The sequence below is a fragment of the Podarcis gaigeae genome, assembly GCF_964106915.1.
Source record: "Podarcis gaigeae genome assembly, chromosome: 5".
Lineage (NCBI taxonomy): Eukaryota > Metazoa > Chordata > Lepidosauria > Squamata > Lacertidae > Podarcis > Podarcis gaigeae.
Window position 1 is genome coordinate 20,997,628 of NC_139681.1, and position 22,308 is coordinate 21,019,935.

Genomic DNA, 22,308 nt, shown 5'->3' on the forward strand with positions numbered 1-22,308 from the left:
TGTGTGTGCTGATACGCCGCCAAATATATATATTCTCTGAGGGAAGATGGCGCCACCGCCGCCGTGTCCTGTGGTGGCGCCTGGGGAGCGGCTACCAGATAACTCTGAAGGGCTTCCCTCTCGCCATTGTCCTCCCTTATTACTTTCCCGCAGCATCAGCGCCATAACCAACGTCTTGCTGGGGCAACGGGGGGGGGGGAGGGGTGTTCTTCCCGCTCCTCTTTCTGGTCTCAACGACCGCCCATCCCCCACTCCCTCTCGCTTCGCTTCATAGAATCCAGGTTGGCGCCGCGCGCCATTTCCCGCACAAACCGCCCCCGCGCATGCGCCCCCGCCACCCCTGCCTTGGCGCCCTTTGGCCACGCCTTCCCCTGCGGGTCACCTTAGCCGCTCTCCTCCTCCTCCTCCTCCTTGGTCTCCCCGCTCCTCTCCCCCCCGTCCCCCCATCTCCTCTTCGCTCCCTCTTCACACAATGACCCCCCACCCCACCCCGCAGGGGGGACCCGCCCAGGAGGCGAGATAAGTGCATTAGCATGTCTGGCTGCCCCCTCTCGCCCTCCATGCTGCTCCTTTCATTCCTCCATCCTTCTGCTCCCCTCTGGCCCCTCCACGACCGGGTGGGCTGCCCTAAATCCGCCTCTGCTAGGAAGTTTTTTTCCTCTTTTATTTTTGGTTGATCATGATTTTCAATTATTATAAATCAAGACAGATCCATTTAGTCAGAAATACGTCCCTCTCAATCGCTACCATTTCATTTACTTTTGTACTGCTTTTGAAATGAACCTCACAAAGTGGTTTACATCAATATATCAAAACAATAAGCATCCATTAAAAATGTAATAAAACAGCAAAGGCAAACTGTAAGGGGGGAAAGTTAAATGCTTTTGGGAGTGTAGCTTTTAAAAGTGTAGTTTAGTGGGAGAGAAATTTTTCTCTATCCACTATCTCCATGCAATGCAATATTTTATAAATTTTTGTCATGCCACCTCTTATTCTATTTTTCTCTAAACCAAAAAGTCCCCAATGCTCCAACCTTTCCTCATTGTTCCATTCACTTGATCACTCTGCTGATCCTTTTCTGAATTATCTGAACTGGAGATCTGTGATAACGCATCACATGCTTATATGCATAGGGTGGGATGGGGGCGCAACTAATCCCTGTCCCGCTCCCCCCTGCAGTCCTAATTGCTTTCTAAATTGCTGTTGGCAGTGGTGGGAAGAAGGTGGGAAGAACGCTGGGTGTTTTGCAGTAGATCAGAAAGGATTGCTGACCTCACCTCCCCGTGTTTATAAATACAGTAACCGCAAAATAGTAATAATAATAATAATTTATTATTTATACCCCGCCCATCTGGCTGGATCTCCCCCGCCACTCTGGGGAGCTTCCAACTGAATATTAAAAACAGTACAGCATCAAACATTAAAAACCTCCCTAAAGAGGGCTGCCTTCAGTTGTCTTTTAAAAGTAAAATAGTTGTTTATTGCTTTGACATCTGCTGGGAGGGCGTTCCACAGGGCAGGCGCCACTACCGAGAAGGGGGTGGAAATGCTCCTTCAGGTATACAGGACCGAGGCCATTTAGGGCTTTAAAGGTCAGCACCAACACTTTGAATTGTGCTCAGAAACGTACTGGGAGCCAATGCAGATCTCTCAGAACCAGTGTTATGTGGTCCCGGCAGCCACTCCCAGTCACCAGTCTAGCTGCCGCATTCTGGATTAATTGCAGTTTCTGGGTCACCTTCAAAGGTAGCCCCACGTAGAGCGCGTTGCAATAGTCCAAGCGGGAGATAACTAGAGCATGCACCACTCTGGCGAGACATTTAGCGAGCAGGTAGGGTCTTAGCCTGCGTACCAGGTGGAGCTGGTAGACAGCTGCCCTGGACACAGAATTAACCTGTGCCTCCATGGACATCTGTGAGTCCAAAATGACTCCCAGGCTGCACACCTGGTCCTTCAGGGGCACAGTTACCCCATTCAGGACCAGGGAATCCCCCAGACCCACCCGCTCCCTGTCCCCAAAAAACAGTACTTCTGTCTTGTCAGCATTCAACCTCAATCTGTTAGCCGCCATCCATCCTCCAACAGCCTCCAGGCACTCACACAGGACCTTCACCGCCTTCACTGGTTCTGATTTAAAGGAGAGGGAGAGCTGGGTGTCATCTGCATACTGATGAACACCCAGCCCAAACCCCTTGATGATCTCTCCCAGCGGCTTCATATAGATATTAAAAAGCATGGGGGAGAGGACGGAACCCTGAGGCACCCCACAAGTGAGAGCCCAGGGGTCTGAACACTCATCCCCCCGCCACTTTCTGGACACGGCCCAGGAGAAAGGAGCGGAAGCACTGTATAACAGTGCCCCCAGCTTGACGGTCAAGAAGGATGTTATGGTCAATGGTGTCAAAGGCCGCTGAGAGATCCAGCAGAACTAGGAAACAGCTCTCACCTTTGTCCCTAGCCCGCCGGAGATCATTAACCAGCGCGACCAAGGCAGTTTCAGTCCCATGGTGAGGCCTGAATCCCGATTGGAAGGGATCCCAATGGTCTGCATCCTCCAGGCGTGCTTGGAATTTTTTGGCAACCACCCGCTCAATCACCTTGCCCAAGAATGGTAAATTTGAGACTGGGCGATAGTTGGCCAAATTGGCTGGGTCTAAAGATGTTTTTTTAAGAAGTGGTTTAATGACCGCCTCTTTCTGCTGGTCTGGGAAGGCTCCCTCACAGAGGGAAGCATTCAGCACCCCGCAGAGCCCATCGCCCAGCCCTTCCCGGCTCGCTTTTATCAGCCAGGATGGGCAAGGATCAAGGATACAGGTGTTCGGTTTCACTTGTCCAAGCAGCCTGTCCACATCCTCGGAGGTAACAGATTGGAATTGATCCCATGTAACAGGACTAGACAAAACTCTAGCACTCTCCCACCCTGGCCCTGCTCCCGCGGTGGAGTCTACCTCCTTCTGAATCTGAGCGACTTTATCTGCAAAAAACTTTGCAAAAGCATTGCAGGAGATCTTGGGGTCCCTACCAGGCCCCGATGGTGCAGGTGGTTCCGATAGATTGCAAACCACCTGCATGGACAGAGATCAAGAGAACAAGAAGCTGCTTGCAACATTGCAAGGGTCCTGTTCACATCGGCAGAAACAGAAACAGACATTTATCCCACAAAATGTGGGAAGGTGCTGCACTTCCTAGAATAGCTTCCTTTTACTTCTCTTGTGGCTCAGCTGTATTTACAACTGTTCAATTAGCAGAAATGTCACCAGTGAACTGTTTCCCATCACTGTGTCTTCATGGCAGCAAGACATGGAACTAAAGGCATGAAGTGGTACCAGAAAAATTAGGAAGCAATATTAGTTACATATAATATATCACAGTGGTTTACATTTGCATATATATATATATATATATATATATATATATATATATATATATATATATATATAACAAAATAATTAAAATAATTAAAATAATTAAAAACAAACACCAGCAGACCATTGTGGGCGATGTGCTTTAAATTGCCTGCAAAGGCTTCGTGGAACAGAAAAGTTTTCTGCCCATTGCACCTTATTGCAATGATGTAGAATGTATAGTTTGCATGCAGACGGTCCCAGGTCCAGGTCCTGGTGTCTTCTGATCAGACTCCCACCTGAAACCCTAAAGAGCTGCTCCACAGTGTAGAAGCAGAACCATCAGATGGTGAAGTTGGCAGGGACCCTGAGGGTCATCTCTTCCAAGCCCCTACAATGCTGGAATCCTATTGTTTTTCTACAAACAACAAATGGGTAGTTTAAAAAGACCCTACCATCAGAAACCATTTTCTCCATTAAATGCATAGTTTGGAAACTGAAAACACACTCATTGAAGACTGTTGGGACGCAACCAAAATAATAAACCAAACAAACAACGAACTCTATAATATTATTTCCTTGTGGTCTCAAAATATGAGCAACCCATAATAATCATGAACAGGTAACAACCCTATCATTAAAATTTGCGGTGTAATCCTTATGATTATGATAAACTATTAAACAATCAACATTGACTTACATAACAGCACACAACAATACAAGATTTACACCACACACTACATCCTTACAATCTACAACTACTTTTCAAAGAAAGAGGAAAAAGGAAAATAAAGAAAAAGGTAAAGATAAAAAATTAAAGTAATTAAAATATAATTCCGATTATTCTCATTGTACTATTTCTCATGTTGTTATTTATCACACAGTGCCTTATTGTTGTTCTGTTTTCCAAAATCTTATCAAAGAAGTTCTATTGTATTTGTTATCACAATAATTTTTCAAATATTCTTTAAATACTATCCATTCCTTATTGATCTTCTGCATCGGGTATCCTCTAACTCTCGCTGTCATCCTTGCCAATTGTAAGTATTCTATCATTTTAACCTGCCATTCGGTTTTTGTGATGGGTCTTTTCACTCTTCCAATTCTTCGCCACCAGGATCCTGGCTGCTGTTTTTGCGTACATGAAGAGTGGTCTTCTATTTTAAAAAAATTCTGTTGACATTATTGCTAAAAAGAAGGCTTCTGGTCTGGTCTCTTTGTAAATGAGAATTTTAGTATCTTTTTAAATTCATTACTAAGATTATAGCACACTGTAAACTTCATGTCCACTTCCATAATTTCTTCCACTGGTTCATGTGAATATTCTATCCAAGTTCTTGGGCCCAACGCACCAGCACCACTTTTTTTTTACCTTTTCTTTTACCTCCCACTCAAGATATAGATTGTACATTTTTGAAATATATTTTCCTTTGGATTGGATTAGTTCTTTTTCCAAATCTGATATCTTATTTTCAAATCCTTTTTTTAATCTATACTTAATCTTTCATTTAATTGAAAATATTGTAACTAATCCATCAGGTACAACCTAATTTCTTCAAACTTCTTCAGCGTCAATTTGTTATTGTTTTCTTCTAATATCATTCTATACATTGCTAGTCTCCTTTCATATTTTTCTTTTTTACTGCCATGCCTTCTGTCGGTGAGATCCCCCAGGGGGTCTTTGGTTCTAGTATTTCTTTATATTTTCTCCCATATTTTATAAGGGGATTTTCTCACTATATGGTTAAAAAAAAACCTGTGTACCGTCACCTTCTCATAGACTAAATACGTGTGCCACAAAAATAAAATCCACTGAATTAAATGGGACTTACTCCATAGTGCGTTTAGGATCGTAGTCTTAATTTAAAAAATGAAATAAACAATAAACTTTCCTTGCAGTTGTGGCTGTGAATGCCTATTTTATTCAGTTGTATTTTATCCTTTTCTGATACTTTCCAAACAGCTCTGAGACTTTGGTAATCATCCAATTTTGGTTAATCTGTTCAGAGGAGAGGATTCAGGTCAATCTGTTATAAAACAAGAGTGACTACAGAACTGAAAGCCTCTCTTCTATCTGAGATGCATTTGTGGGAATGTTCTGGGGTGCAGGAGAGGATATATTGACTAATTATATCCTTATCCAACTTGTGCTAACAAGTTCCCAAAATATCAGCAGAGTTTATAGACATTCCCCTTTAAGTTCGCAACGGTAATGCTTGCACAGGTTCGCTAGAACCTCTATAATAATTACTCTGGTAATTTCCCCTTTGTTCCCTCTTAAAATCCAAGACACGACACAGTCTTTATAAAAGTATAAAAGAGTTTACTCACGTTCTGTTCACAATATGATCCCAGAAGGTAGGCAGGCTTAAAAAGGTTACATACACTTAGAAACTATCTTATAGGAAGATAGTACTGTCCTCTCTTGGCTGAGAGCCAAGAGGGCATCCTTAGATGTTTCCTCATCGAAGGAAGATGGAAGAGAGGGAAGAGGCAAGAGAGAGATGGCTGGTCTGCCCTGTGCTTTTATCATTACCTGCACAGGTGAGGCCACACCCACCACTGGTCACATGCGGAGGAAGTCCGTCCCCAGGAAGTTTACCTGCTTGCTGGACAGACATCCCTCCCCATGTTCTAACATGTACACTCTAGGAATGTTGTCATTGACTGCTCCTGTGTTTACATCCCACAGCATTGGTGACACTTTCCTATCACAGGCCTTGGGTGACAGCCCATTAACCTCAAAACACCTCTTTATGAGTAACAGGCCATATAACAGGATTGTGGACAAGAGGGACCAGACGCTGTGGCAGAGACAGGTACCAACTTTGTTCCCGTATCTAGTTTAACATAATTATTACAGGAGCTAAGAATGTCAATACAACCTGAGGGGCTAATTCACCTGCTCATCTTCCAAAGTAATATATGCCATCAGTTGCCTTCTAGCTGGTCTATGCAAAAGAATGAACGAGCACAAATCTGAAATGGCAGTATAGAAAAGCCAAAGAGGTAACATTTCACCTTCTCAGGATGCTCTGTCACTGACCTTAAGGTGTTCGTTATTGAATGATGTGACCTCAAACCATGAGACCATTGTATTACAATGCACCAGTGCTATTATTTGCAGATGGAATCAACATAATAGGGGCTGGGTTTACGGTTTTTAAAACCACACTGGATGTGCTAAAAACTGGCTTACCAATGCAAGAATGTCTGTGTTATCAACTACTGTTTTTGGTGCATCACTGCAGTTTAAAAGGTCATTATCCTCAACTGTATAATTCAGCATTTAGTTTCCCTCTGATCTCTTTTTACAAGCTCCCCATCAATTGTGTCCCTGCAACTCAGGATAACCCTTTATCCATCCAATGAAGTGAATTATATTGTGTGTGTCATAATATATATTTTTTATCTTTCAGGTGCTACAAGACTCTTCTGTTGGTTTTGCAGAATTGAAAAGATTTGCCGCCCTGCACCAATTTTACAATGATTGCTCACAGATTGAAATGGTGATCTGAAAAAGCCATTGTGAAATGGGTAGTAACTTTTGTGCTAGATTCTACTGCCTCAAATGAATGGAATCTCAGCCTGTGGTCTTTATCTTGCAGGTCATGATTACAACATCTTATTGTGCTTAAATAAGAAAGAAACTCTGATCTCCCTCACCCCCTGCTTTGTGAAACACATTACCCTACTGTGGATTGTGGAGTTGTTGTTGTTTTCTAATGGGCCAGCATGCCTACTTTTGCTTTTAATTGAGCTTATTTACAATGGATAGAGTACTCGTCATCTCCAAGAGAAAGCACCTTTTTTCCCTTTTTTTAGGGATGAGGGATGAGCAGCTTTTTTTCCTTTTTTTTAGGGATGAGGGACATACAGAGTCAGTATAGACTGAGTTCATCTTCTGAAGGCAAGGATATGGTTTGTATGTTTGTTTTTTAATTGCATGCATTAAATGCTTGTTTTTATTTCTTTAACTGCAAATGATTCTGGAAGAAGATCTGGTCAGTTGGCAACTAATGAACTACTTGTAGCTATTTTATTCACAGATCTCTTGTATCACATCTAATTTGTGCATATGTGACCACCTTTCTGTATATAAGGTCTGTTTAGGAGAATGCCAGGTTTTCCAAGCATTCTGCTCTACACTGTAGCCAACCATATCACTATGCAAAACCAAAAGCAGGACACAGGTCAGGTGAGTACCCTTTCGTCCTGTTCTTTCCCAGTAATTGATATGCCTCTGATAGCGTATATCCATAATGATTAGTAGCCACTGATAGTCTTAGCATTCATGAATTTGCCTAATCTCTTGAGAAAGGTTGGCAGCCATAATCACATCTTGAGTAATTCCAGGGCTGTGCTTACACACACACACACACACACACACACACACACACACACACACACAGACTAAGATGTGGACCCAGATCAGCCCTATCCCAACCTAGGTCACACCCAAGCCAGATCTGGTCCTATATCAGGGTAGGACTAAAGGGGCAGGGCAGGGTAGGACAAATCCACTAGATTCAGTTTGATCTGCCCAATCTAGCGCCCAGCCCCATTAAATTCCATAGTGCAGTGTTGAGAAATATAGTGGACTGGGCAGGTGAGGTTTTATGACATGGATTTGTCATATATTCCAAGCCTAAAGCCTATATCTCAGTGAATGGAGTAAATTCAGACTCATGCAGATTATGTAGAGATACTCAACAGAGATGTCCTCTATCCCCACTGCTGTTTGCACTTTCCACTGTTAGCAGAACTTGACCCATTAGCAAAACCATTTAGATCTGAATATATAATCAAATGAACATAATGATATGCCAATAATGTCGCATTATTTGTGAAAAGCCCTAAAAAACCATTTGGAGATGTCTTAGGCTTTGATAGCTTTATACTCTTAGGCTCAGTTGTTTCATGGATTTTGCTGGGCGGCGGGCGGGGAGCATTTGCAGCTGTTGTTGATTTGGTTGTGTATTAGTAAGTTCAGTGGGACTACTTCTAAATTAGTTGTCCTAAGAGGGTCCAATTTAGAATCTAAAATTAACTGACTTATTTTATTATGACTAAACCTGGTTCAATCAAGGCTGAATGGCACAGAAGGCAAACTGTATTGGGCACAATCTAGTTCACAGGCAACCCTCCTATAAAGCTTCATTGAAGGCAGTAGAGCACAAACCTTGGGGGGGGGGAATTAAGAGCAAGAAAATGAAATAAAGTGTTCAAAATATTCCCCCACAAAGTTTTTAATAGATATAAATGCCCATGTTGCAGGCTAAGGCACATACAAGTTAAACTTATATGTCTTTAAAGCTTTGGAGAGCAACTTAACACATTCATGGTAGAAAAATCAATTAAAACTTATATCCCCATCTTACACTTCTGTGTTTTAAAAAATGGAAGACTCATGAATGGAAACCAAACTTATTAACACAGAAAAGTGTTACTAAATCTAGTTATACCAGGATGTACAAATATACTTTTGCATACAAAGAAAATACAGCAACTTCCCACCACATTGATTGCCACCTACTCTAGCCTCAGATACAGAGACTTGAAAAGAAAAGGAAAGGGACAGAAAGCCCATTGGTGCATTAAAATATGTCTCAGGAATATTCAGCCATTAGAAGACCTGACCTTTTATCTCTAGAACCACATGTACCGCACAACTAACTTTTTTCCATGGGAAAATTAAGCTTGCACGCAGGAAAGTGAATGTTACCGTAAATGGAAAGTTAAAAGAAGACTCCAGACAAGCTATTAAAAAAACAAACTTTATTCAAAACATACATTCAAAGTCATGCATTAAAAGGCATTAAAAGAGGGAGCTTGGAAAATATGTACAGGATAGCAAGGAAGGAGTTGGGATGCTAATCTGGAACCTGACTTAAAGTGAAAAACTGAGAGTCTGAAGCACTTCCATCAACGTTCTGCATTTGTCCAGGATTTGTAGCTGAATAATTCCCCATTGCAGACCAGGGAGTGTAAGTGCTTGATTCCATGAAGAAGTTATCAGATGATGGTGGAGGCTGCCTCACCATCTCCGCACCATAATATGGAACTGGGCAGTTGCTCGCCTGGGAAGTCTCATAAAGCCCAGTTCCACAAAAAGCAGCTTGCTGGTAATAAGCAGAGTTCAATTCCAGGGAGCTCTGCTGTTGCGGGGCACACTCTCCTGGCTGCGTGTTGTTGAGAGGTGGCTGCCACAACCTCCTCCATAGCTTTCAGCATAATCAAAGTTCTGTGGCTGGTAATATTGTTCCATATGAATATTTTGGAGGTTTCCTGGGCTGCTGTCCAGGCTGCTTCTTGGACGGCTTCTTTCACTCCGGCTATAAGGAGCTGCAGCATGGTTCCCGATCCTTATCCTGGAACCAATGCTCTTTGGTGTTCTGGCCCTTCTGTTTTGAAACCAGACCTGAAGAGAAGAAAGGAGAGAACCAACATAGAAGACATTGTTACCATGAATATGTCTTTTTGATCCAACAGAGAGAACTACATTTAATAAATTATGCTTATTCCTCTGGGGTTTCTCTTTAGTTCTCTGCAGCATTTTTCTACTCTCTTCAGCTCCGCATTCAAATATCCCATGTTCATAAACTCCAGTTACTGTTAAATATAAACCTTCTAAGTTGCAATGACTAAATACTGCTTTTTGGCTGTATTTTGTTCTTCAGTATCAGAAAAAGCCACCTTTAAAACTGTACACAAGTGTACAGTTCCACAAGACTCGCTTTACTGAAGTATAACCTGTGGATGTGAGCTTCACATGTAAGAAATTGTCAAGCATTTGTTAATGCCAAGTGGATGGCTGCATACAAGACTTAACATCTCTGTGTGCATTTGTGCTGGAAGGCAACACTTTATGCCTGGCAATTGTTTTAAACATTCCATAAACTTCGTAACAGTAATTTTAAATGGCTCACTCAGAAGACCTACCCATCTGTTGTGCCCTGTTTGGGGTCTTCTCCCTCAGCCTCCCTAGTTTCCTGGGGGTAATGGACTAGGCAGGGAAGTTTTCCTTGGAGAGAAGCGCTCCAATGGGGAGGCGGCTTTTGGGGAGGAGCGAGTTTCAAGTTCACTTTTCAACCGCTGATTGACCAATCTAGATTGGCCGGAGCGCACCCTTCCCTTGGCATCAGCCCTTAGCAAAACTGGAAGATAGCCCCATTGGCTTGGAGATTAGTGCGCACAGTTGAAGGGAATTGAGAGGATGGGTGGAGGAGCGAGAGAGCCAGACAGAACTGTGGTTTATTTTTTAAAAATATTATTATGAAGCTTTCATTTTACAGACAGAGATGCGCCAAGACTTAGGCATGTTGAAAGGCTTTGCCCAAGAAGCCAAGACACTCTGAGCAAGTACTGTACACTCGGAAACCCCCTGCCTTTTGAAACATTTCCCCAATTGTTCCAACTCCAGATTTTGACTGTGGACCTTATTTGAACAAGTGACCAATTGTTCAGCTTTTATTTTTGATTTCAGTATACAAGTGCTTTTAGCTTGCTTGGGCAAAGGGAAGAGAATGCTTCAGTAAAAGGAAAGCCAGTCGAAGGCATTAAAATAACAAACTTTATTGAAAAACTATAAAATATACAAAATTTAAAAGATGGGGGGATTTATATGGATGGGTAACCCTAGAAGGCGTCGGGAGAAGGGAAGATATTGCTTTGCTGCCAATTTTGGTAATCTTCGGGCAACATTTGCACGGGATTTGCAGCTGGATAATTCCCCGTTGCATAAGTGTTCCCCATTGCATGACTGTTCCCCATTGCAGACCAGGGAGTTTTACTGCTTGATGGAGTGCAGAAGTTACCAGCCGATGGTGGAGGCTGCCTCATCATCTCTGCATCATAATATGGAACTGGGCAGTTGCTTGCCTGGGAAGTCTCACAAAGCCCAGTTCCACCAACAGCAGCTGGCTGGTAATGAACCGGGTTCAATTCCTGGGAGTTCTGCTGCTGTGCGGCATAGACGGGCTCTCCTGGCTGCGTGGTGCTGAGAGCTGGCTGCCAGAACCCTGCTCCTTCAGAGCTTTCGGGATAATGGAAGCTGCGTGGCTGGTAATGTTGCTGTGTCGGACTTCTTGCACTGCTTCTCGGAGTGCTTGGACATCTTCTGTCAGGGCGGCTATAAGGAGTTGTAGCTCGGTTCCTGATCATTGTTTTGGACCTAGTCATCTTTGTTCTCGCTCTTCAGTTCTGAAACCAGGTCTGAACAAAAGCTTTCGGGATAATGGAAGCTGCATGGCTTCTTTTGGGGCTGCTCCCCAGGCTGTTTAATGGACTTCTTCTTCTGCCACAGCGGCTATAAGGAGCTGTAGCTCTGTTCCTGATCATTATTTTGGAACCTTTGTTCTCGCTCTTCTGTTCTGAAACCAGGTCTGAACAAAAGAAAGGAGAGAACAAAATGCCCATTATTTCCAAATGGATAGGTCATAATTTCACTTTCTAGCTCAGAGGACCACCGAATATTTGTGCCTCGTGTGGTGTATTTTTTTCAGTGTGGGAGAACTAGGGACTTGCGGGACATGGCTAGAAAAGCAATGTTGCTTAAGTGTGGTTCCAACTGAAGGCTGCACATTTGGTCTCTCAATGCAAGGTGCTGAAAGCTGCCATCCTAATAGGAATATCCTATGCACACTCCCTTGGGAGTTCGGTCAGGTGGATCGGGCTATAAAGGTGGCCCAGAAAACCAGATGGTTTTATCCTCAAATTAGAGTTGAAACCAGGTCTGTTAAGAGTTTTTACTGTTCAAAGCCAGAACCTTTGATATTTGAAAGTATGTTCCTCCAATAATTTGAATGGGAAGGAAAAGGAAGCCTTAATCAGGAACCAGGGTTTCTGAACAAGTATGGGCACAGTGGAAAAGGAGGGGAAACAACGCACCCACCCCTTAAAAAAAGCCTTTACATCCACGGTACAACAGCCCCCCCCCCGAAATAAAACCCCACAAAAACTCAGGAAAGAGGAATTTGGCTCTTGACTAAGGAACCTTTCGTGTTAAGCTCGGAGGCACCTGGATGAGCAAAGGCATTCGAATGACAACGCAAGAATTATTCTGAGTGTTTAAAATTTATCCAGTATTTGCGATTTAAGGAAGTCCCAGGAACCCCCACTTTCCCTCTTCTTACGTGCACACAATCTTCCTCGACTCTGATGCTCTTCGCCAGCGCCTCCCTAGTCCCGTATCCGGGGTACACGTTTTTTTCAAACTCCTTCTTTAAAAGCTCGATTTGGGCTGGGGTAAAAACTTTCCTTTTTCTCCTATCTCCTCCTACTTTGGGGCAGCTTCCTCCAGGGAAAAAGCAAAGAGGCAAATCTCAAGGAAGCGCTCGGTAAGCTTAAACTGAAGCGACGCTTGCAGATCTTCCTCCCGACATGGAAAGCTCAAGGTTTAATAATCATTTTTTAAAAAAAAGTTTCTCTTACCTTCGTTGTTGGTTGCAATCATGAAAAAACTCTTTCTCGCTCTCTCCTGAATTGGTTTTGCCTTAAAAATGGACACTAAGATCCCTCAGGTTCAATCCGGTATTCTGCTGGGCGTTCGCTCTGGGCATTTATCTCCGGTGGGCGATCCCACCCTTACTTCTCAATCAATACGAGGTTTCCCGGTTGCGGAATGCCATCCCAATGAGCTGCCCCGTCTTCATCATTTTTGCGTTTCACCCTTACTTCTCAACCAATAGAAAGAGTTACATTCTCTTTCAAAAAATCAGTTGCTTTGCCAAACTGGGTCTAACCCCTCCCTCCGTCGACACCCCTTTGGCAATTGACTCTTCAACTGAATGGAAGAGAATTGAGAGGTGAGGGGAGAGAGAGAGAGAGATTTCGGGCGCCTGCTACGCATTTTCTTTGTCAAGCCACACCCGCATTGTACAAAAAACAGACTTGCGAGGTCCAACCAAAGAACACCCCCACACACACACACACTTCGTATCTTAAACGGGTACTCTCTTTTTAAAAAGGTTTTTGTTGTTCTAAAAAGAAGCAAGTATAAATTATTTCATATGCAAGGGCACCCGCCATCTTAGAAGAGGAATTCCTTGCACTAAGAATGTCTTTTCCAAGCTGGTACCTGCAAGTTAGGATTCGTATGTTAATCTTTTATAAACCCAAATAAATAAATAAATAAAATGACAGTGCCTTTGTAGTTGGTTCAATCTGGACGGTCAGCCCATTTAAAAAGGTTCCCCGGTTGCGGAATGCTCTCTCTAGTGAGCTGCCCCGTCTTCATCATTATTGCGTTTCCTTAGGAATTTGAAAATATTCCTGTTTGCTCAGGCATTTGGTGGCTGCTGAATAATGTTCCTGACAACCCCGAGATCAGGGGGGCAGAAGAATAGTTTTAAAAACAAACCAACAAACCTCCTATAATTACTTTTAGGATTCTTCCTAACTGAAATTGCTTTTAGGTGTTTAAAATTGTTATTTTTTTAATGTTCGAAATGTTTTAGAATGTTTTTGCTTTGTTTTTGTTTTTAAAGTGTGTACTGTTTCTGTTTGCCGACGTGGGCTCCGAAGGGCGGCGTATAAATTCAGTAAATAAAAACCATAAGAACATAGCAACCCGGAACATTGAATAGGTTTTATTTGTAGGAGGACGAAAAAAGGAAAACAAGCAAGCAAAGTTGAGGTATCAAATACATAGCTGCGTTTCAACCTATTACTAGTTCGTTTATACATTATGTCCCTTTCTTCCTACTAGGTTCAAAGATCACAATGTTTCACCTCCTAAATTGTAACTTGACAAATTTCAAAGCAGAATTTACCACAAAGTAACTTCCTAATATGAACAGCACCAATGCTGTGGTACCTCTAGTTCACAGGCAACCCTCCTATAAAGCTTCATTGAAGGCAGTAGAGCACAAAACCGGGGGGGGGGGGATTAAGAGCAAGAAAATGAAATAAAGTGTTCAATATACCCCCCCACAAAGTTTTTAATCGATATAAATGCCCATGTTGCAGGCTAAGGCACAAACAAGTTAATCTTATATGTCTTTAAAGCTTTGGAAAACAACTTAACACACTCATGGTAGAAAAATCAATTAAATCTTATATCCCCATCTCAAACTTCTGTTTTTTTAAAAAATGGAAGACTCATGAATGGAAACCAAACTTATTAACACAGAAAAGTGTTACTAAATCGACTTATAGCAGGATGTACAAATATACTTTTGCATACAAAGAAAATATAGCAACTTCCCACCACATTGATTGCCACCTACTCTATTCTCAGATACAGAGACTTGAAAAGAAAAGGAAAGGGACAGAAAGCCCATTGGTGCATTAAAATGTGTCTCAGGAATTTTCAGCCATTAGTAGACCTGACCTTTTATCTCTAGAACCACATGTACCGCACAACTGACTTTTTTCTATGGGAAAATTAAGCCCATGTTTATATGCTTGAACAAAGGAAAGTGAATGTTGCAGTAAATGGAAAATTAAATGAAGACTCCAGACAAGCTATTAAAAAAACAAACTTTATTCAAAACATACATTCAAAGTCATGCATTAAAAGGCATTAAAAGAGGGAGCTTGGAAAATATGTACAGGATAGCAAGGAAGGAGTTGGGATGCTAATCTGGAACCTGACTTAAAGTGAAAAACTGAGAGCCCGAAACACTTCCATCAACGTTCTGCATTTGTCCAGGATTTGTAGCTGAATAATTCCCCGTTGCAGACCAGGGAGTGTAACTGCTTGATGCCATGAAGAAGTTATCAGATGATGGTGGAGGCTGCCTCACCACCTCCGCACCGTAATATGGAACTGGGCAGTTGCTCGCCTGGGAAGTCTCATAAAGCCCAGTTCCACAAAAAGCAGCTTGCTGGTAATAAGCAGGGTTCAATTCCAGGGAGCTCGGCTGTTGCGGGGCACACTCTCCCGGTTGCGTGTTGTTGAGAGGTGGCTGCCACAACCCTGCTCCTCCATAGCTTTCAGCATAATCAAAGTTCTGTGGCTGGTAATATTGTTGCGTGTGAATATTTTGGCTGTTTCCTGGACTGCTTCCTGGGCTGCTGTCCAGGCTGCTTCTTGGACGGCTTCTTTCACTCCGGCTATAAGGAGCTGCAGCCTGGTTCCCGATCCTTATCCTGGAACCAATGCTCTTTGGTGTTCTGGCCCTTCTGTTTTGAAACCAGACCTGAACAGAAGAAAGGAGAGAACCAAATGGGAAGGTCATAATTTCACTTTTAGGTAAAACAACCAAGCATAGATTAGTGTATGACAGTGGGAGAACCTACGTTAACTTATTTTTTGTTGTGCGAAAGGCATATAGGCATTATGTTCTGTGAATATAGAAGACATTGTTACCATGAATATGTCTTTTGGATCCAACAGAGAGAATTACATTTAATAAAACCTACCCATGTCCTGGGGGTAATGGACTAGGCAGGGAAGGGTTTATATATATATTTCTAAATGCCAATTTCTCTGTAGGAGAGAACTAAGTACTTACTCAACTTTTGCCAGAAAAAACAATGCAACATAACTCGTTTTAGTCTCCCCAGTGCAAGCTGTTTATGGCTGCAGTCCTTTGCACATTACCTTGGGAGTTAGTGTTAAGGTGGGTATCTGAATTTTTTTAAAAATGATTTAAACTCAGTATCTGCATCAAATGTGTCAAATGAATGTGTGCTGTGCATAAATTTACTGGGAATTAGAGGGAAATTCTCACTATAATAAGGATGGCAAACATTGATCCAAACAACTGAAAAAAGTTTAGAACTTTGCTTAGTTGGCATTGTTAAGTTAGAGCTCCTCCTGTTGGCCATTCTGTGAACATGATCACAGTGATCAGGGTTGTAGATTAAGGCCTTCATGCGTATACCGGTTCAGACTTAGTTCTCTGCTTATTTTATTTTTTTACTTTTTTCTCACACTGTTAGGTGTTGTTGCGGAAGGTGTGATACAGGGCAGCCATAATCCCTTCACCATCCCAGCACATCCGCAGGAGCCCTGCCCAGTTGCTATGCCAACCCTGATGGTCCTAGACAGAAGACAATCAAGATCACAAAGAACTTGCATATGGGAGTGGATTCAGCATGGACTGAAACAAAGGACAATGATCAGATCTTCCCTCTGGGGGCAGGAAACTGCCAAGTCCCCTTTGTCTCCTGGAAGTGACTCATGGGGAGGGGGAGAGAAGGGAACCAGCCAGGTGACAGGACACTCAGGTTACCACCCCAACTCCTCCCTCAACCCCTCCTTTCTGTAATGTATGCATGATGTTTCTGGGGGTGGGCTTGACCTAGAGGAGGGGAATTTCAAAAGTTTTTATAAGGTCTTGCACACCATTTTTCTGTGTCTTTCCTCTCACCTGCAAGTGAGGGGAGCACCCTGTCGCAACAGTCAATAAAGGCCAAGCCTACAGGCTGCTGATTTGCTCCAATTTACTCTGGTTGGTGTCTTTACTTTTTGTCCAAGGGAGCACTCGGATTTTTCTGGTTACATAGCTAAGAGAGCAAGCTAAAAATCAGAAAGCCCCAGCTTTGACTGCTGCCTCTCTCATGCATTCATGAGGTGACCTTTGGTAATGCACTTTCTGTGCCCCCCACATCTGCAGCATGGGGGATAATAATACTGATTTCCATTACAGGGCTGTTAAAGTTTACAACAATATAACACTCATTTGAACACTTGAAAGTGCTATACAAATGTTAAGGATTATTCCATTGTTTTTCAAATGGTTATGAGATGTCTTTAAATGCTGTAAAATGAATGGTAGCATTACAGGATTCGAGCATGTGCAATCTTCTTGCACACAGTGTCTATGTGCAATACTTGGTGATCAAAATAAAGGTAGGGAAATACAGGAAGAAGGCTGGAAACAATGACAAAATGTCTTTATTGGAAAGAAAGCTGCAACACTCCCCAGCCACCAATTTAACCAACTAAATTGTATTGGAAATCTTCCGGGTGTTTCAGTAACATCATCTTCCTGCCCTAATCTCCATCGATTATTCTTTATTACCACACTGCAACACCCTTAATCTTGTCTCTGGCTTAATGTGAGCAGACTAGAACCAAGAAGTCCAGGATTTTGCTAAATGCAGTGGAACCTCGGGTTATGTACCGTCCTCCTTACGAACGCTTTGGGTAACGAGCTCCAGTGACCTGGAAGTAGGTTTCCTGGTAGAGAACTTTGCCTCGGGATATGAGTGGAAGTCACATGCTGGCAGCAGCGGGAGGTCCCATTAGAAAAGCATGCCTCAGGTTAAGAACAGTTTTGGGTTGAGAATGGACCTCCAGAACAAATTAATTTCGTAACCAGAGGTACCACTGTGTATGGATGTGGAGCCTATATTTGCCTACAGTTCCTCACACCTCATGCTATGCAAGTCTAGAATTACCGTACTGGTCTGAATATAAGCAGCACTTTTTCCCCAAATTCTGACCGTGAAAAGTTAAAGTGCGGCTCATATTCGCAACCTTATGGTATGTAGTTAGGAGCATGGGGCAAACAGCTGCAGGAACATGGCAAAGCAGCACCCGCCCCGTGCGTAGTCCCCCATCCTCTCCCCCAAGGCCGGGAAGGGAAGAGAGTGCCCCCAGTATGCAGCCAGGAATGCAACGGTTTATATTCGGGTATTTCTTTTTTTCTCCGCCCCCCCTCTAATTTTTAAGGTGTGGCTTATATTCGAGACAATACGGTAGCCTCTGGCACTCCTGAATGGCATTTGAATCTATCTGCCGTTGGAGGGAGGAGACTGAAAAGAACCTACGGGTTCTTGGCCTCCTCAATTTTTGGCTTAATGTGTATCCATGTCTACATGGAAATTTTGTGCCAATTAGAACAGGTACAGCAGGAAGTTCTCCTGTCACCCGCCTCCTCAACTGGCATGACAAGCAGTTCCCAGGGGTGGGGCACGGTGAAAGATAGAGGAGCACGTGGATGGGAAGAGCTGCCAGTGCCTTGTCTTCTACAGTATTGAGAAATGACAAGATCTCTTTCCTAGTGGGCAAAATGAGAGGGGACACCTCCATAGGCGAGTCCCTTCAGCTCATTATCATGTTGACGGCCCTGGGGGAAGAAACTGGCATCCCAGGAGCTGCTGAGGAGTTCCATGTTCTATCTCCAGAAAGGACGCACAGTCCCCTAGTTACCGTCCCTCTTCCCATTGTCATCCCTTCCCCCTCTGGACTGGAAGCTCATCAAGGCTTGGATCTGTCAGAACATTAGAAGCTATAAACTGCCTGCACCCAGGGTTTCCTACCCTTCTGTGAGGCAGCTGCCTCAGGCGACAAATTCTGAGGGGTGGAAATGTGGGATGTAAACACAGGAGCAGTCAATGACAACATTCCTAGAGTGTACATGTTAGAACATGGGGAGGGATGTCTGTCCAGCAAGCAGGTAAACTTCCTGGGGACGGACTTCCTCCGCATGTGACCAGAGGTGGGTGTGGCCTCACCTGTGCAGGTAATGATAAAAGCACAGGGCAGGCAGCCATTCTCTCTCTTGCCTCTTGCCTCTCTGCCATCTTCATCTTCTGAAGGAGCAGCATGCCCTCTTGGCTCTCAGCCAAGAGAGGACAGTACTATCTTCCTATAAGATAGTTTTTAAGTGTATGTAACCTTTTTAAGCCTGCCTGCCTTCTGGGATCATATTGTGAACAGAACATGAGTAAACTCTTTTATACTTTAATAAAGACTGTGTCGTGTCTTGTATTTTAAGAGGGAACAAAGGGGAAATTACCAGAGTAATTATTATAGAGGTTCTAGCGAACCTGTGCAAGCGTTACCGTTGCGAACTAAAAGGGGAATGTATATAAACTCTGCTGATATTTTGGAAACTTGTTAGCACAAGTTGGATAAGGATATAATTAGTCAATATATCCTCTCCTGCACCCCAGAACATTCCCACAGGAAAGAGGCCCAAAATGTTTGCCATGTTTTCTGCCCTGCACTCCCTATGCTATTCTGCTGCCCTAGAGTGCAGTTGAGGACTCTGCCCCATCAACAGTGCTGAAAGTTCAGTGACCAGCCTAATCAGATTTCGTGGAAATAATGGGGAAATGCGCAAACATTTCCTTTGCCTCAGCTAACAAAATGGCTTGCGCTGTTCCTGCTATCTACCCAAGTATCATCCTGCAAATAACATTAACCCTTTTAATATGCATATTGCAAAATGTCCTTGTATGCAATGAATTCCTGCAGGCAGCTGAAAAAGATGGCAATGACTTTCCTGTGCTGGTGCTGAGAGACTATGAAATTCCGTTCCCAGAAGTTTATCTATCTTGACCTCTTCCCTCCCACTTTTTCACAGGCAAGTCAAGCCACATTTTTTCAGAGGACTTTCAAATACTTCATTAGTCTGGTTTCCAAACATCTTTACTGCTATTTTTAATGCCTGGTGTGTTGTGTTGTTCACCTTTTCTTTTCTTTTTTATGCTTAATGTTGGCTTGAGGAGAGATTGTCCTACTGTGAAACTCCATATATAAACTGACTGGGCATTCCAATGTGGACAATATGTTCTCAGGCCAGTTGCAAGCAAAGACAGATTCCTGCATATTCTCCAGCAAGGGCAATGCACAGTTTTGTCACATCACCCTTTGCCAACCCTCTGGGGGCAACATGCTAGTGGTAGGTATGGACAAAAGTGGAAGCGATCACCCTAAATTGTCACACATGCACTCACACAAACAGCTCCCCCCCCTTCCTAGTCAAAAATCAATGCAGTCTTAGGGGGAGGGAGAGATTTGCTTGAGAGGTCAGGGCAGACCTGTCTATACCCACTCTATAGGGCGGGGATGAGAATGTCTAATTCCCAATTTGGCAGATGGGCAAGGGTTAAATTCTGCCTCAAGTCAGACACTACAATGAGAGTAATCCAAAATGATTGCGCCTGCTTTGGCAAGCCATTTGCTCTTAACACATCTGTAGTGTGAATGCAAAACGAACATGTTTGTGTATGTATACACATGCACCCTTGTACAAATTATCTGGCCGTGTTCCTGGGATGCCCAAGTGCATTTCCTCACCAACTCCTTAGCATTCCTGCTGCAAACAGAGGGAACTGAGGAAAGAACCCGATACGATGACACACAAAAGCAGGTATTGTTGAGTCAACCCCTTCATCCTATTAAGGCCTGGTTATTGTTCAAAATTTCCTAGAAGGTGGTTGGGGAAACCCAGGCTGCATTAGGAATCCTTAGGGGGCCCTATACTTTGTGTTTTGGCACCCCTGCTTTAAGGATGTGAAAGCACCACCCCATCCTTTGTAACAATTTCAGGGCATGCGTTATATTTTAGAGAGAATTATTAGCTTTATTCAAGGCCAGCAGTGAGACAGCTCTCGGAAATTATCAGCTCAAAATGCAGCATTATACCAATTAAGCACCCTATCTTAGGACACATTTTCATCACAAGATGCAACAGTCAAACAGCTCACCATGTTTCCCTTCGAGTATTTACAGTATAAAGAACAGCAGAAGCTACCTTTAATCATCCAGACAATAGCCAGGTAAAACAGGTAAAACGTAATGTGTTAAAGAGGTGATTCTCAATACAACAAGCATGACGGAATATGCAGGGTGTTCGAGCACAAAGGCAAAATGCTAAAACTATGAGCAGCAGTGTTCTTAAGAGCTCCCTAAAAATAAATCCAAATGAGACACAGAGCTTGAAGGACATTATAGGGCATTTCAGCAGAAATCATCGAGAGAATTAAAAGTCAAAACCAAAGGCAAGAACTATGGTCCAATGTGGCAGAGTCATAACCTTTATATATTTGCTCCGGCACAGAATCAGCGGACCTGTCTCCTGCACCAACATAACAATGGCATGCACTACAGTAAAAATGCACTGCACTAATACAAAACGCTAAAAAGTTGGTGGGGTGGAGGGGTTCATTCAAGCTCTGTGCTGGTGCCCTTTGCTTCTCACCCTCGTTCTGCCCACTCATCTGACAGGCACTGTTAACTACTTCCTCCAAATCCAACTAACATGCTGTTTCTAAACCTTCCCCACAGACAGCTCTGTCTATCACGACACAGCTTGGATGAGGAACACCTAATGAAAGCTCTATCAAAGCTTTCTCTCAGACTGAACCTAGTAGACCTGCTTTGATGTATTTCTTGGGGGGGGGCATCTCCCCTAAAGAATTTAAGGCATGTAATATAAAACTACCTTTTAACAGCACGTTGGATCTCTGAGAAATAAAACTGCCCCAGTGGGGTTTCTTGGTCTTGACTGCAGTTCTTATGTGGTCAGAGCTTTCTCTCTCACAGCCTTTTGCACTTCAAGAAAAGCTTGCGCCATGCCCAAGAGTTTAGTGCCACTGTTATTAACTAAAGTGCTTTGCAATGCATGCAGGTTGTTAAGAGAGCACCAAGAAAACATAAGAGCAAAACCTGCTGGTAGACCATTATAAATCAGAGGCGTGGTGGCAGAGTTTGTGGAGAAAGATTGCAAGATGTTCAGGCCGCAATGCTGACCACATTTACTGCGGATAAACCCCTTTAAACTCTGGGTGGGAAGGTGGGTGAGAAATAGAAGAGGTTTATTTCTCAAAAAAGGGGAAGAAAAGTTAACCAAGCCACCTGCTAAAACTGGATGCCCAACAAGGATAATCTGCACTGTTGCACATTATTTTTTAATAGTAATTATTATTATTATTATTAGTCTATGGTGCAAATGACAGAGAATGAAAATGCCACCTTGCCTCCCAGTCACAGCTACACCCTGGACACAGTGTGGCTGCATGTAGAGATCAGTGCTCACAGACCTGATTAATCTGCAATCCTTACCTGTAAAAAGGGTGGCGGGGGAGGGGAGAAAGAGGCTCATAAATGAAGGGGACTAGCCATACAATCACTTATAGAGGGCAATCCAGCCATGGATGCAGGCAAAACCAGGGCAAGTTGGGACCAAAGGAAGATGCCTCACCACACTTCTATACAGCTCAGTTCATGAATAAGGCTACTGTTAGACCTGAGAAGTAGAGGCTATGGGTTGCACTGTGC

General features: G+C 43.2%; 1 protein-coding gene and 4 long non-coding RNA genes across 8 annotated transcripts in view; 2 read left to right on the forward strand and 3 right to left on the reverse strand.

The window, feature by feature from the left end:
• LOC310845429 overlaps positions 1-20,746 on the forward strand; it is an 82,625-nt gene extending 61,879 nt beyond the window's left edge. Inside the window, exons 3-5 of one of the 2 annotated variants that reach the window (XR_014564712.1) lie at positions 14,167-15,358; positions 17,485-18,609; positions 19,215-20,746. This is a non-coding gene — a long non-coding RNA (uncharacterized lncRNA). Of the gene's footprint in view, positions 1-13,534; positions 15,359-17,484; positions 18,610-19,214 lie in introns of those variants that run through there. The other variant, XR_014564713.1, reaches the window with a different exon arrangement.
• Positions 6,062-7,542, forward strand: LOC310845480. 2 transcript variants are annotated; one of them, XR_014564790.1, is made up of 3 exons: positions 6,062-6,163; positions 6,764-7,277; positions 7,458-7,542. It is a non-coding gene; the product is annotated as an uncharacterized lncRNA (long non-coding RNA). The 2 variants fall into 2 exon arrangements; XR_014564791.1 differs by having other exon boundaries at positions 6,764-7,265; positions 7,448-7,478.
• Positions 10,966-22,308, reverse strand: part of LOC310845407 (homeobox protein ANF-1-like) — an 87,780-nt gene continuing 76,437 nt past the window's right edge. Inside the window, exons 1-2 of one of the 2 annotated variants that reach the window (XR_014564668.1) lie at positions 12,479-12,640; positions 10,966-11,728 (exon numbers count right to left, since the gene is read on the reverse strand). Coding sequence is in view for 1 of the 2 variants with exons in the window: in XM_083740558.1 (XP_083596684.1) it covers positions 11,684-11,728 (45 nt within the window). In the remaining variant the exon portion in view is untranslated. Of the gene's footprint in view, positions 11,729-12,478; positions 12,641-22,308 lie in introns of those variants that run through there. The other variant, XM_083740558.1, reaches the window with a different exon arrangement.
• Positions 12,763-22,308, reverse strand: part of LOC310845469 — a 78,330-nt gene continuing 68,784 nt past the window's right edge. The window contains exon 2 of the long non-coding RNA XR_014564778.1: positions 12,763-12,851. This is a non-coding gene — a long non-coding RNA (uncharacterized lncRNA). The remainder of the gene's footprint in view (positions 12,852-22,308) is intronic.
• LOC310845428 lies at positions 17,173-19,651 on the reverse strand. Its single transcript, XR_014564711.1, has 2 exons — positions 19,525-19,651; positions 17,173-18,473 (listed from the first exon to the last, which is right to left on the reverse strand). It is a non-coding gene; the product is annotated as an uncharacterized lncRNA (long non-coding RNA).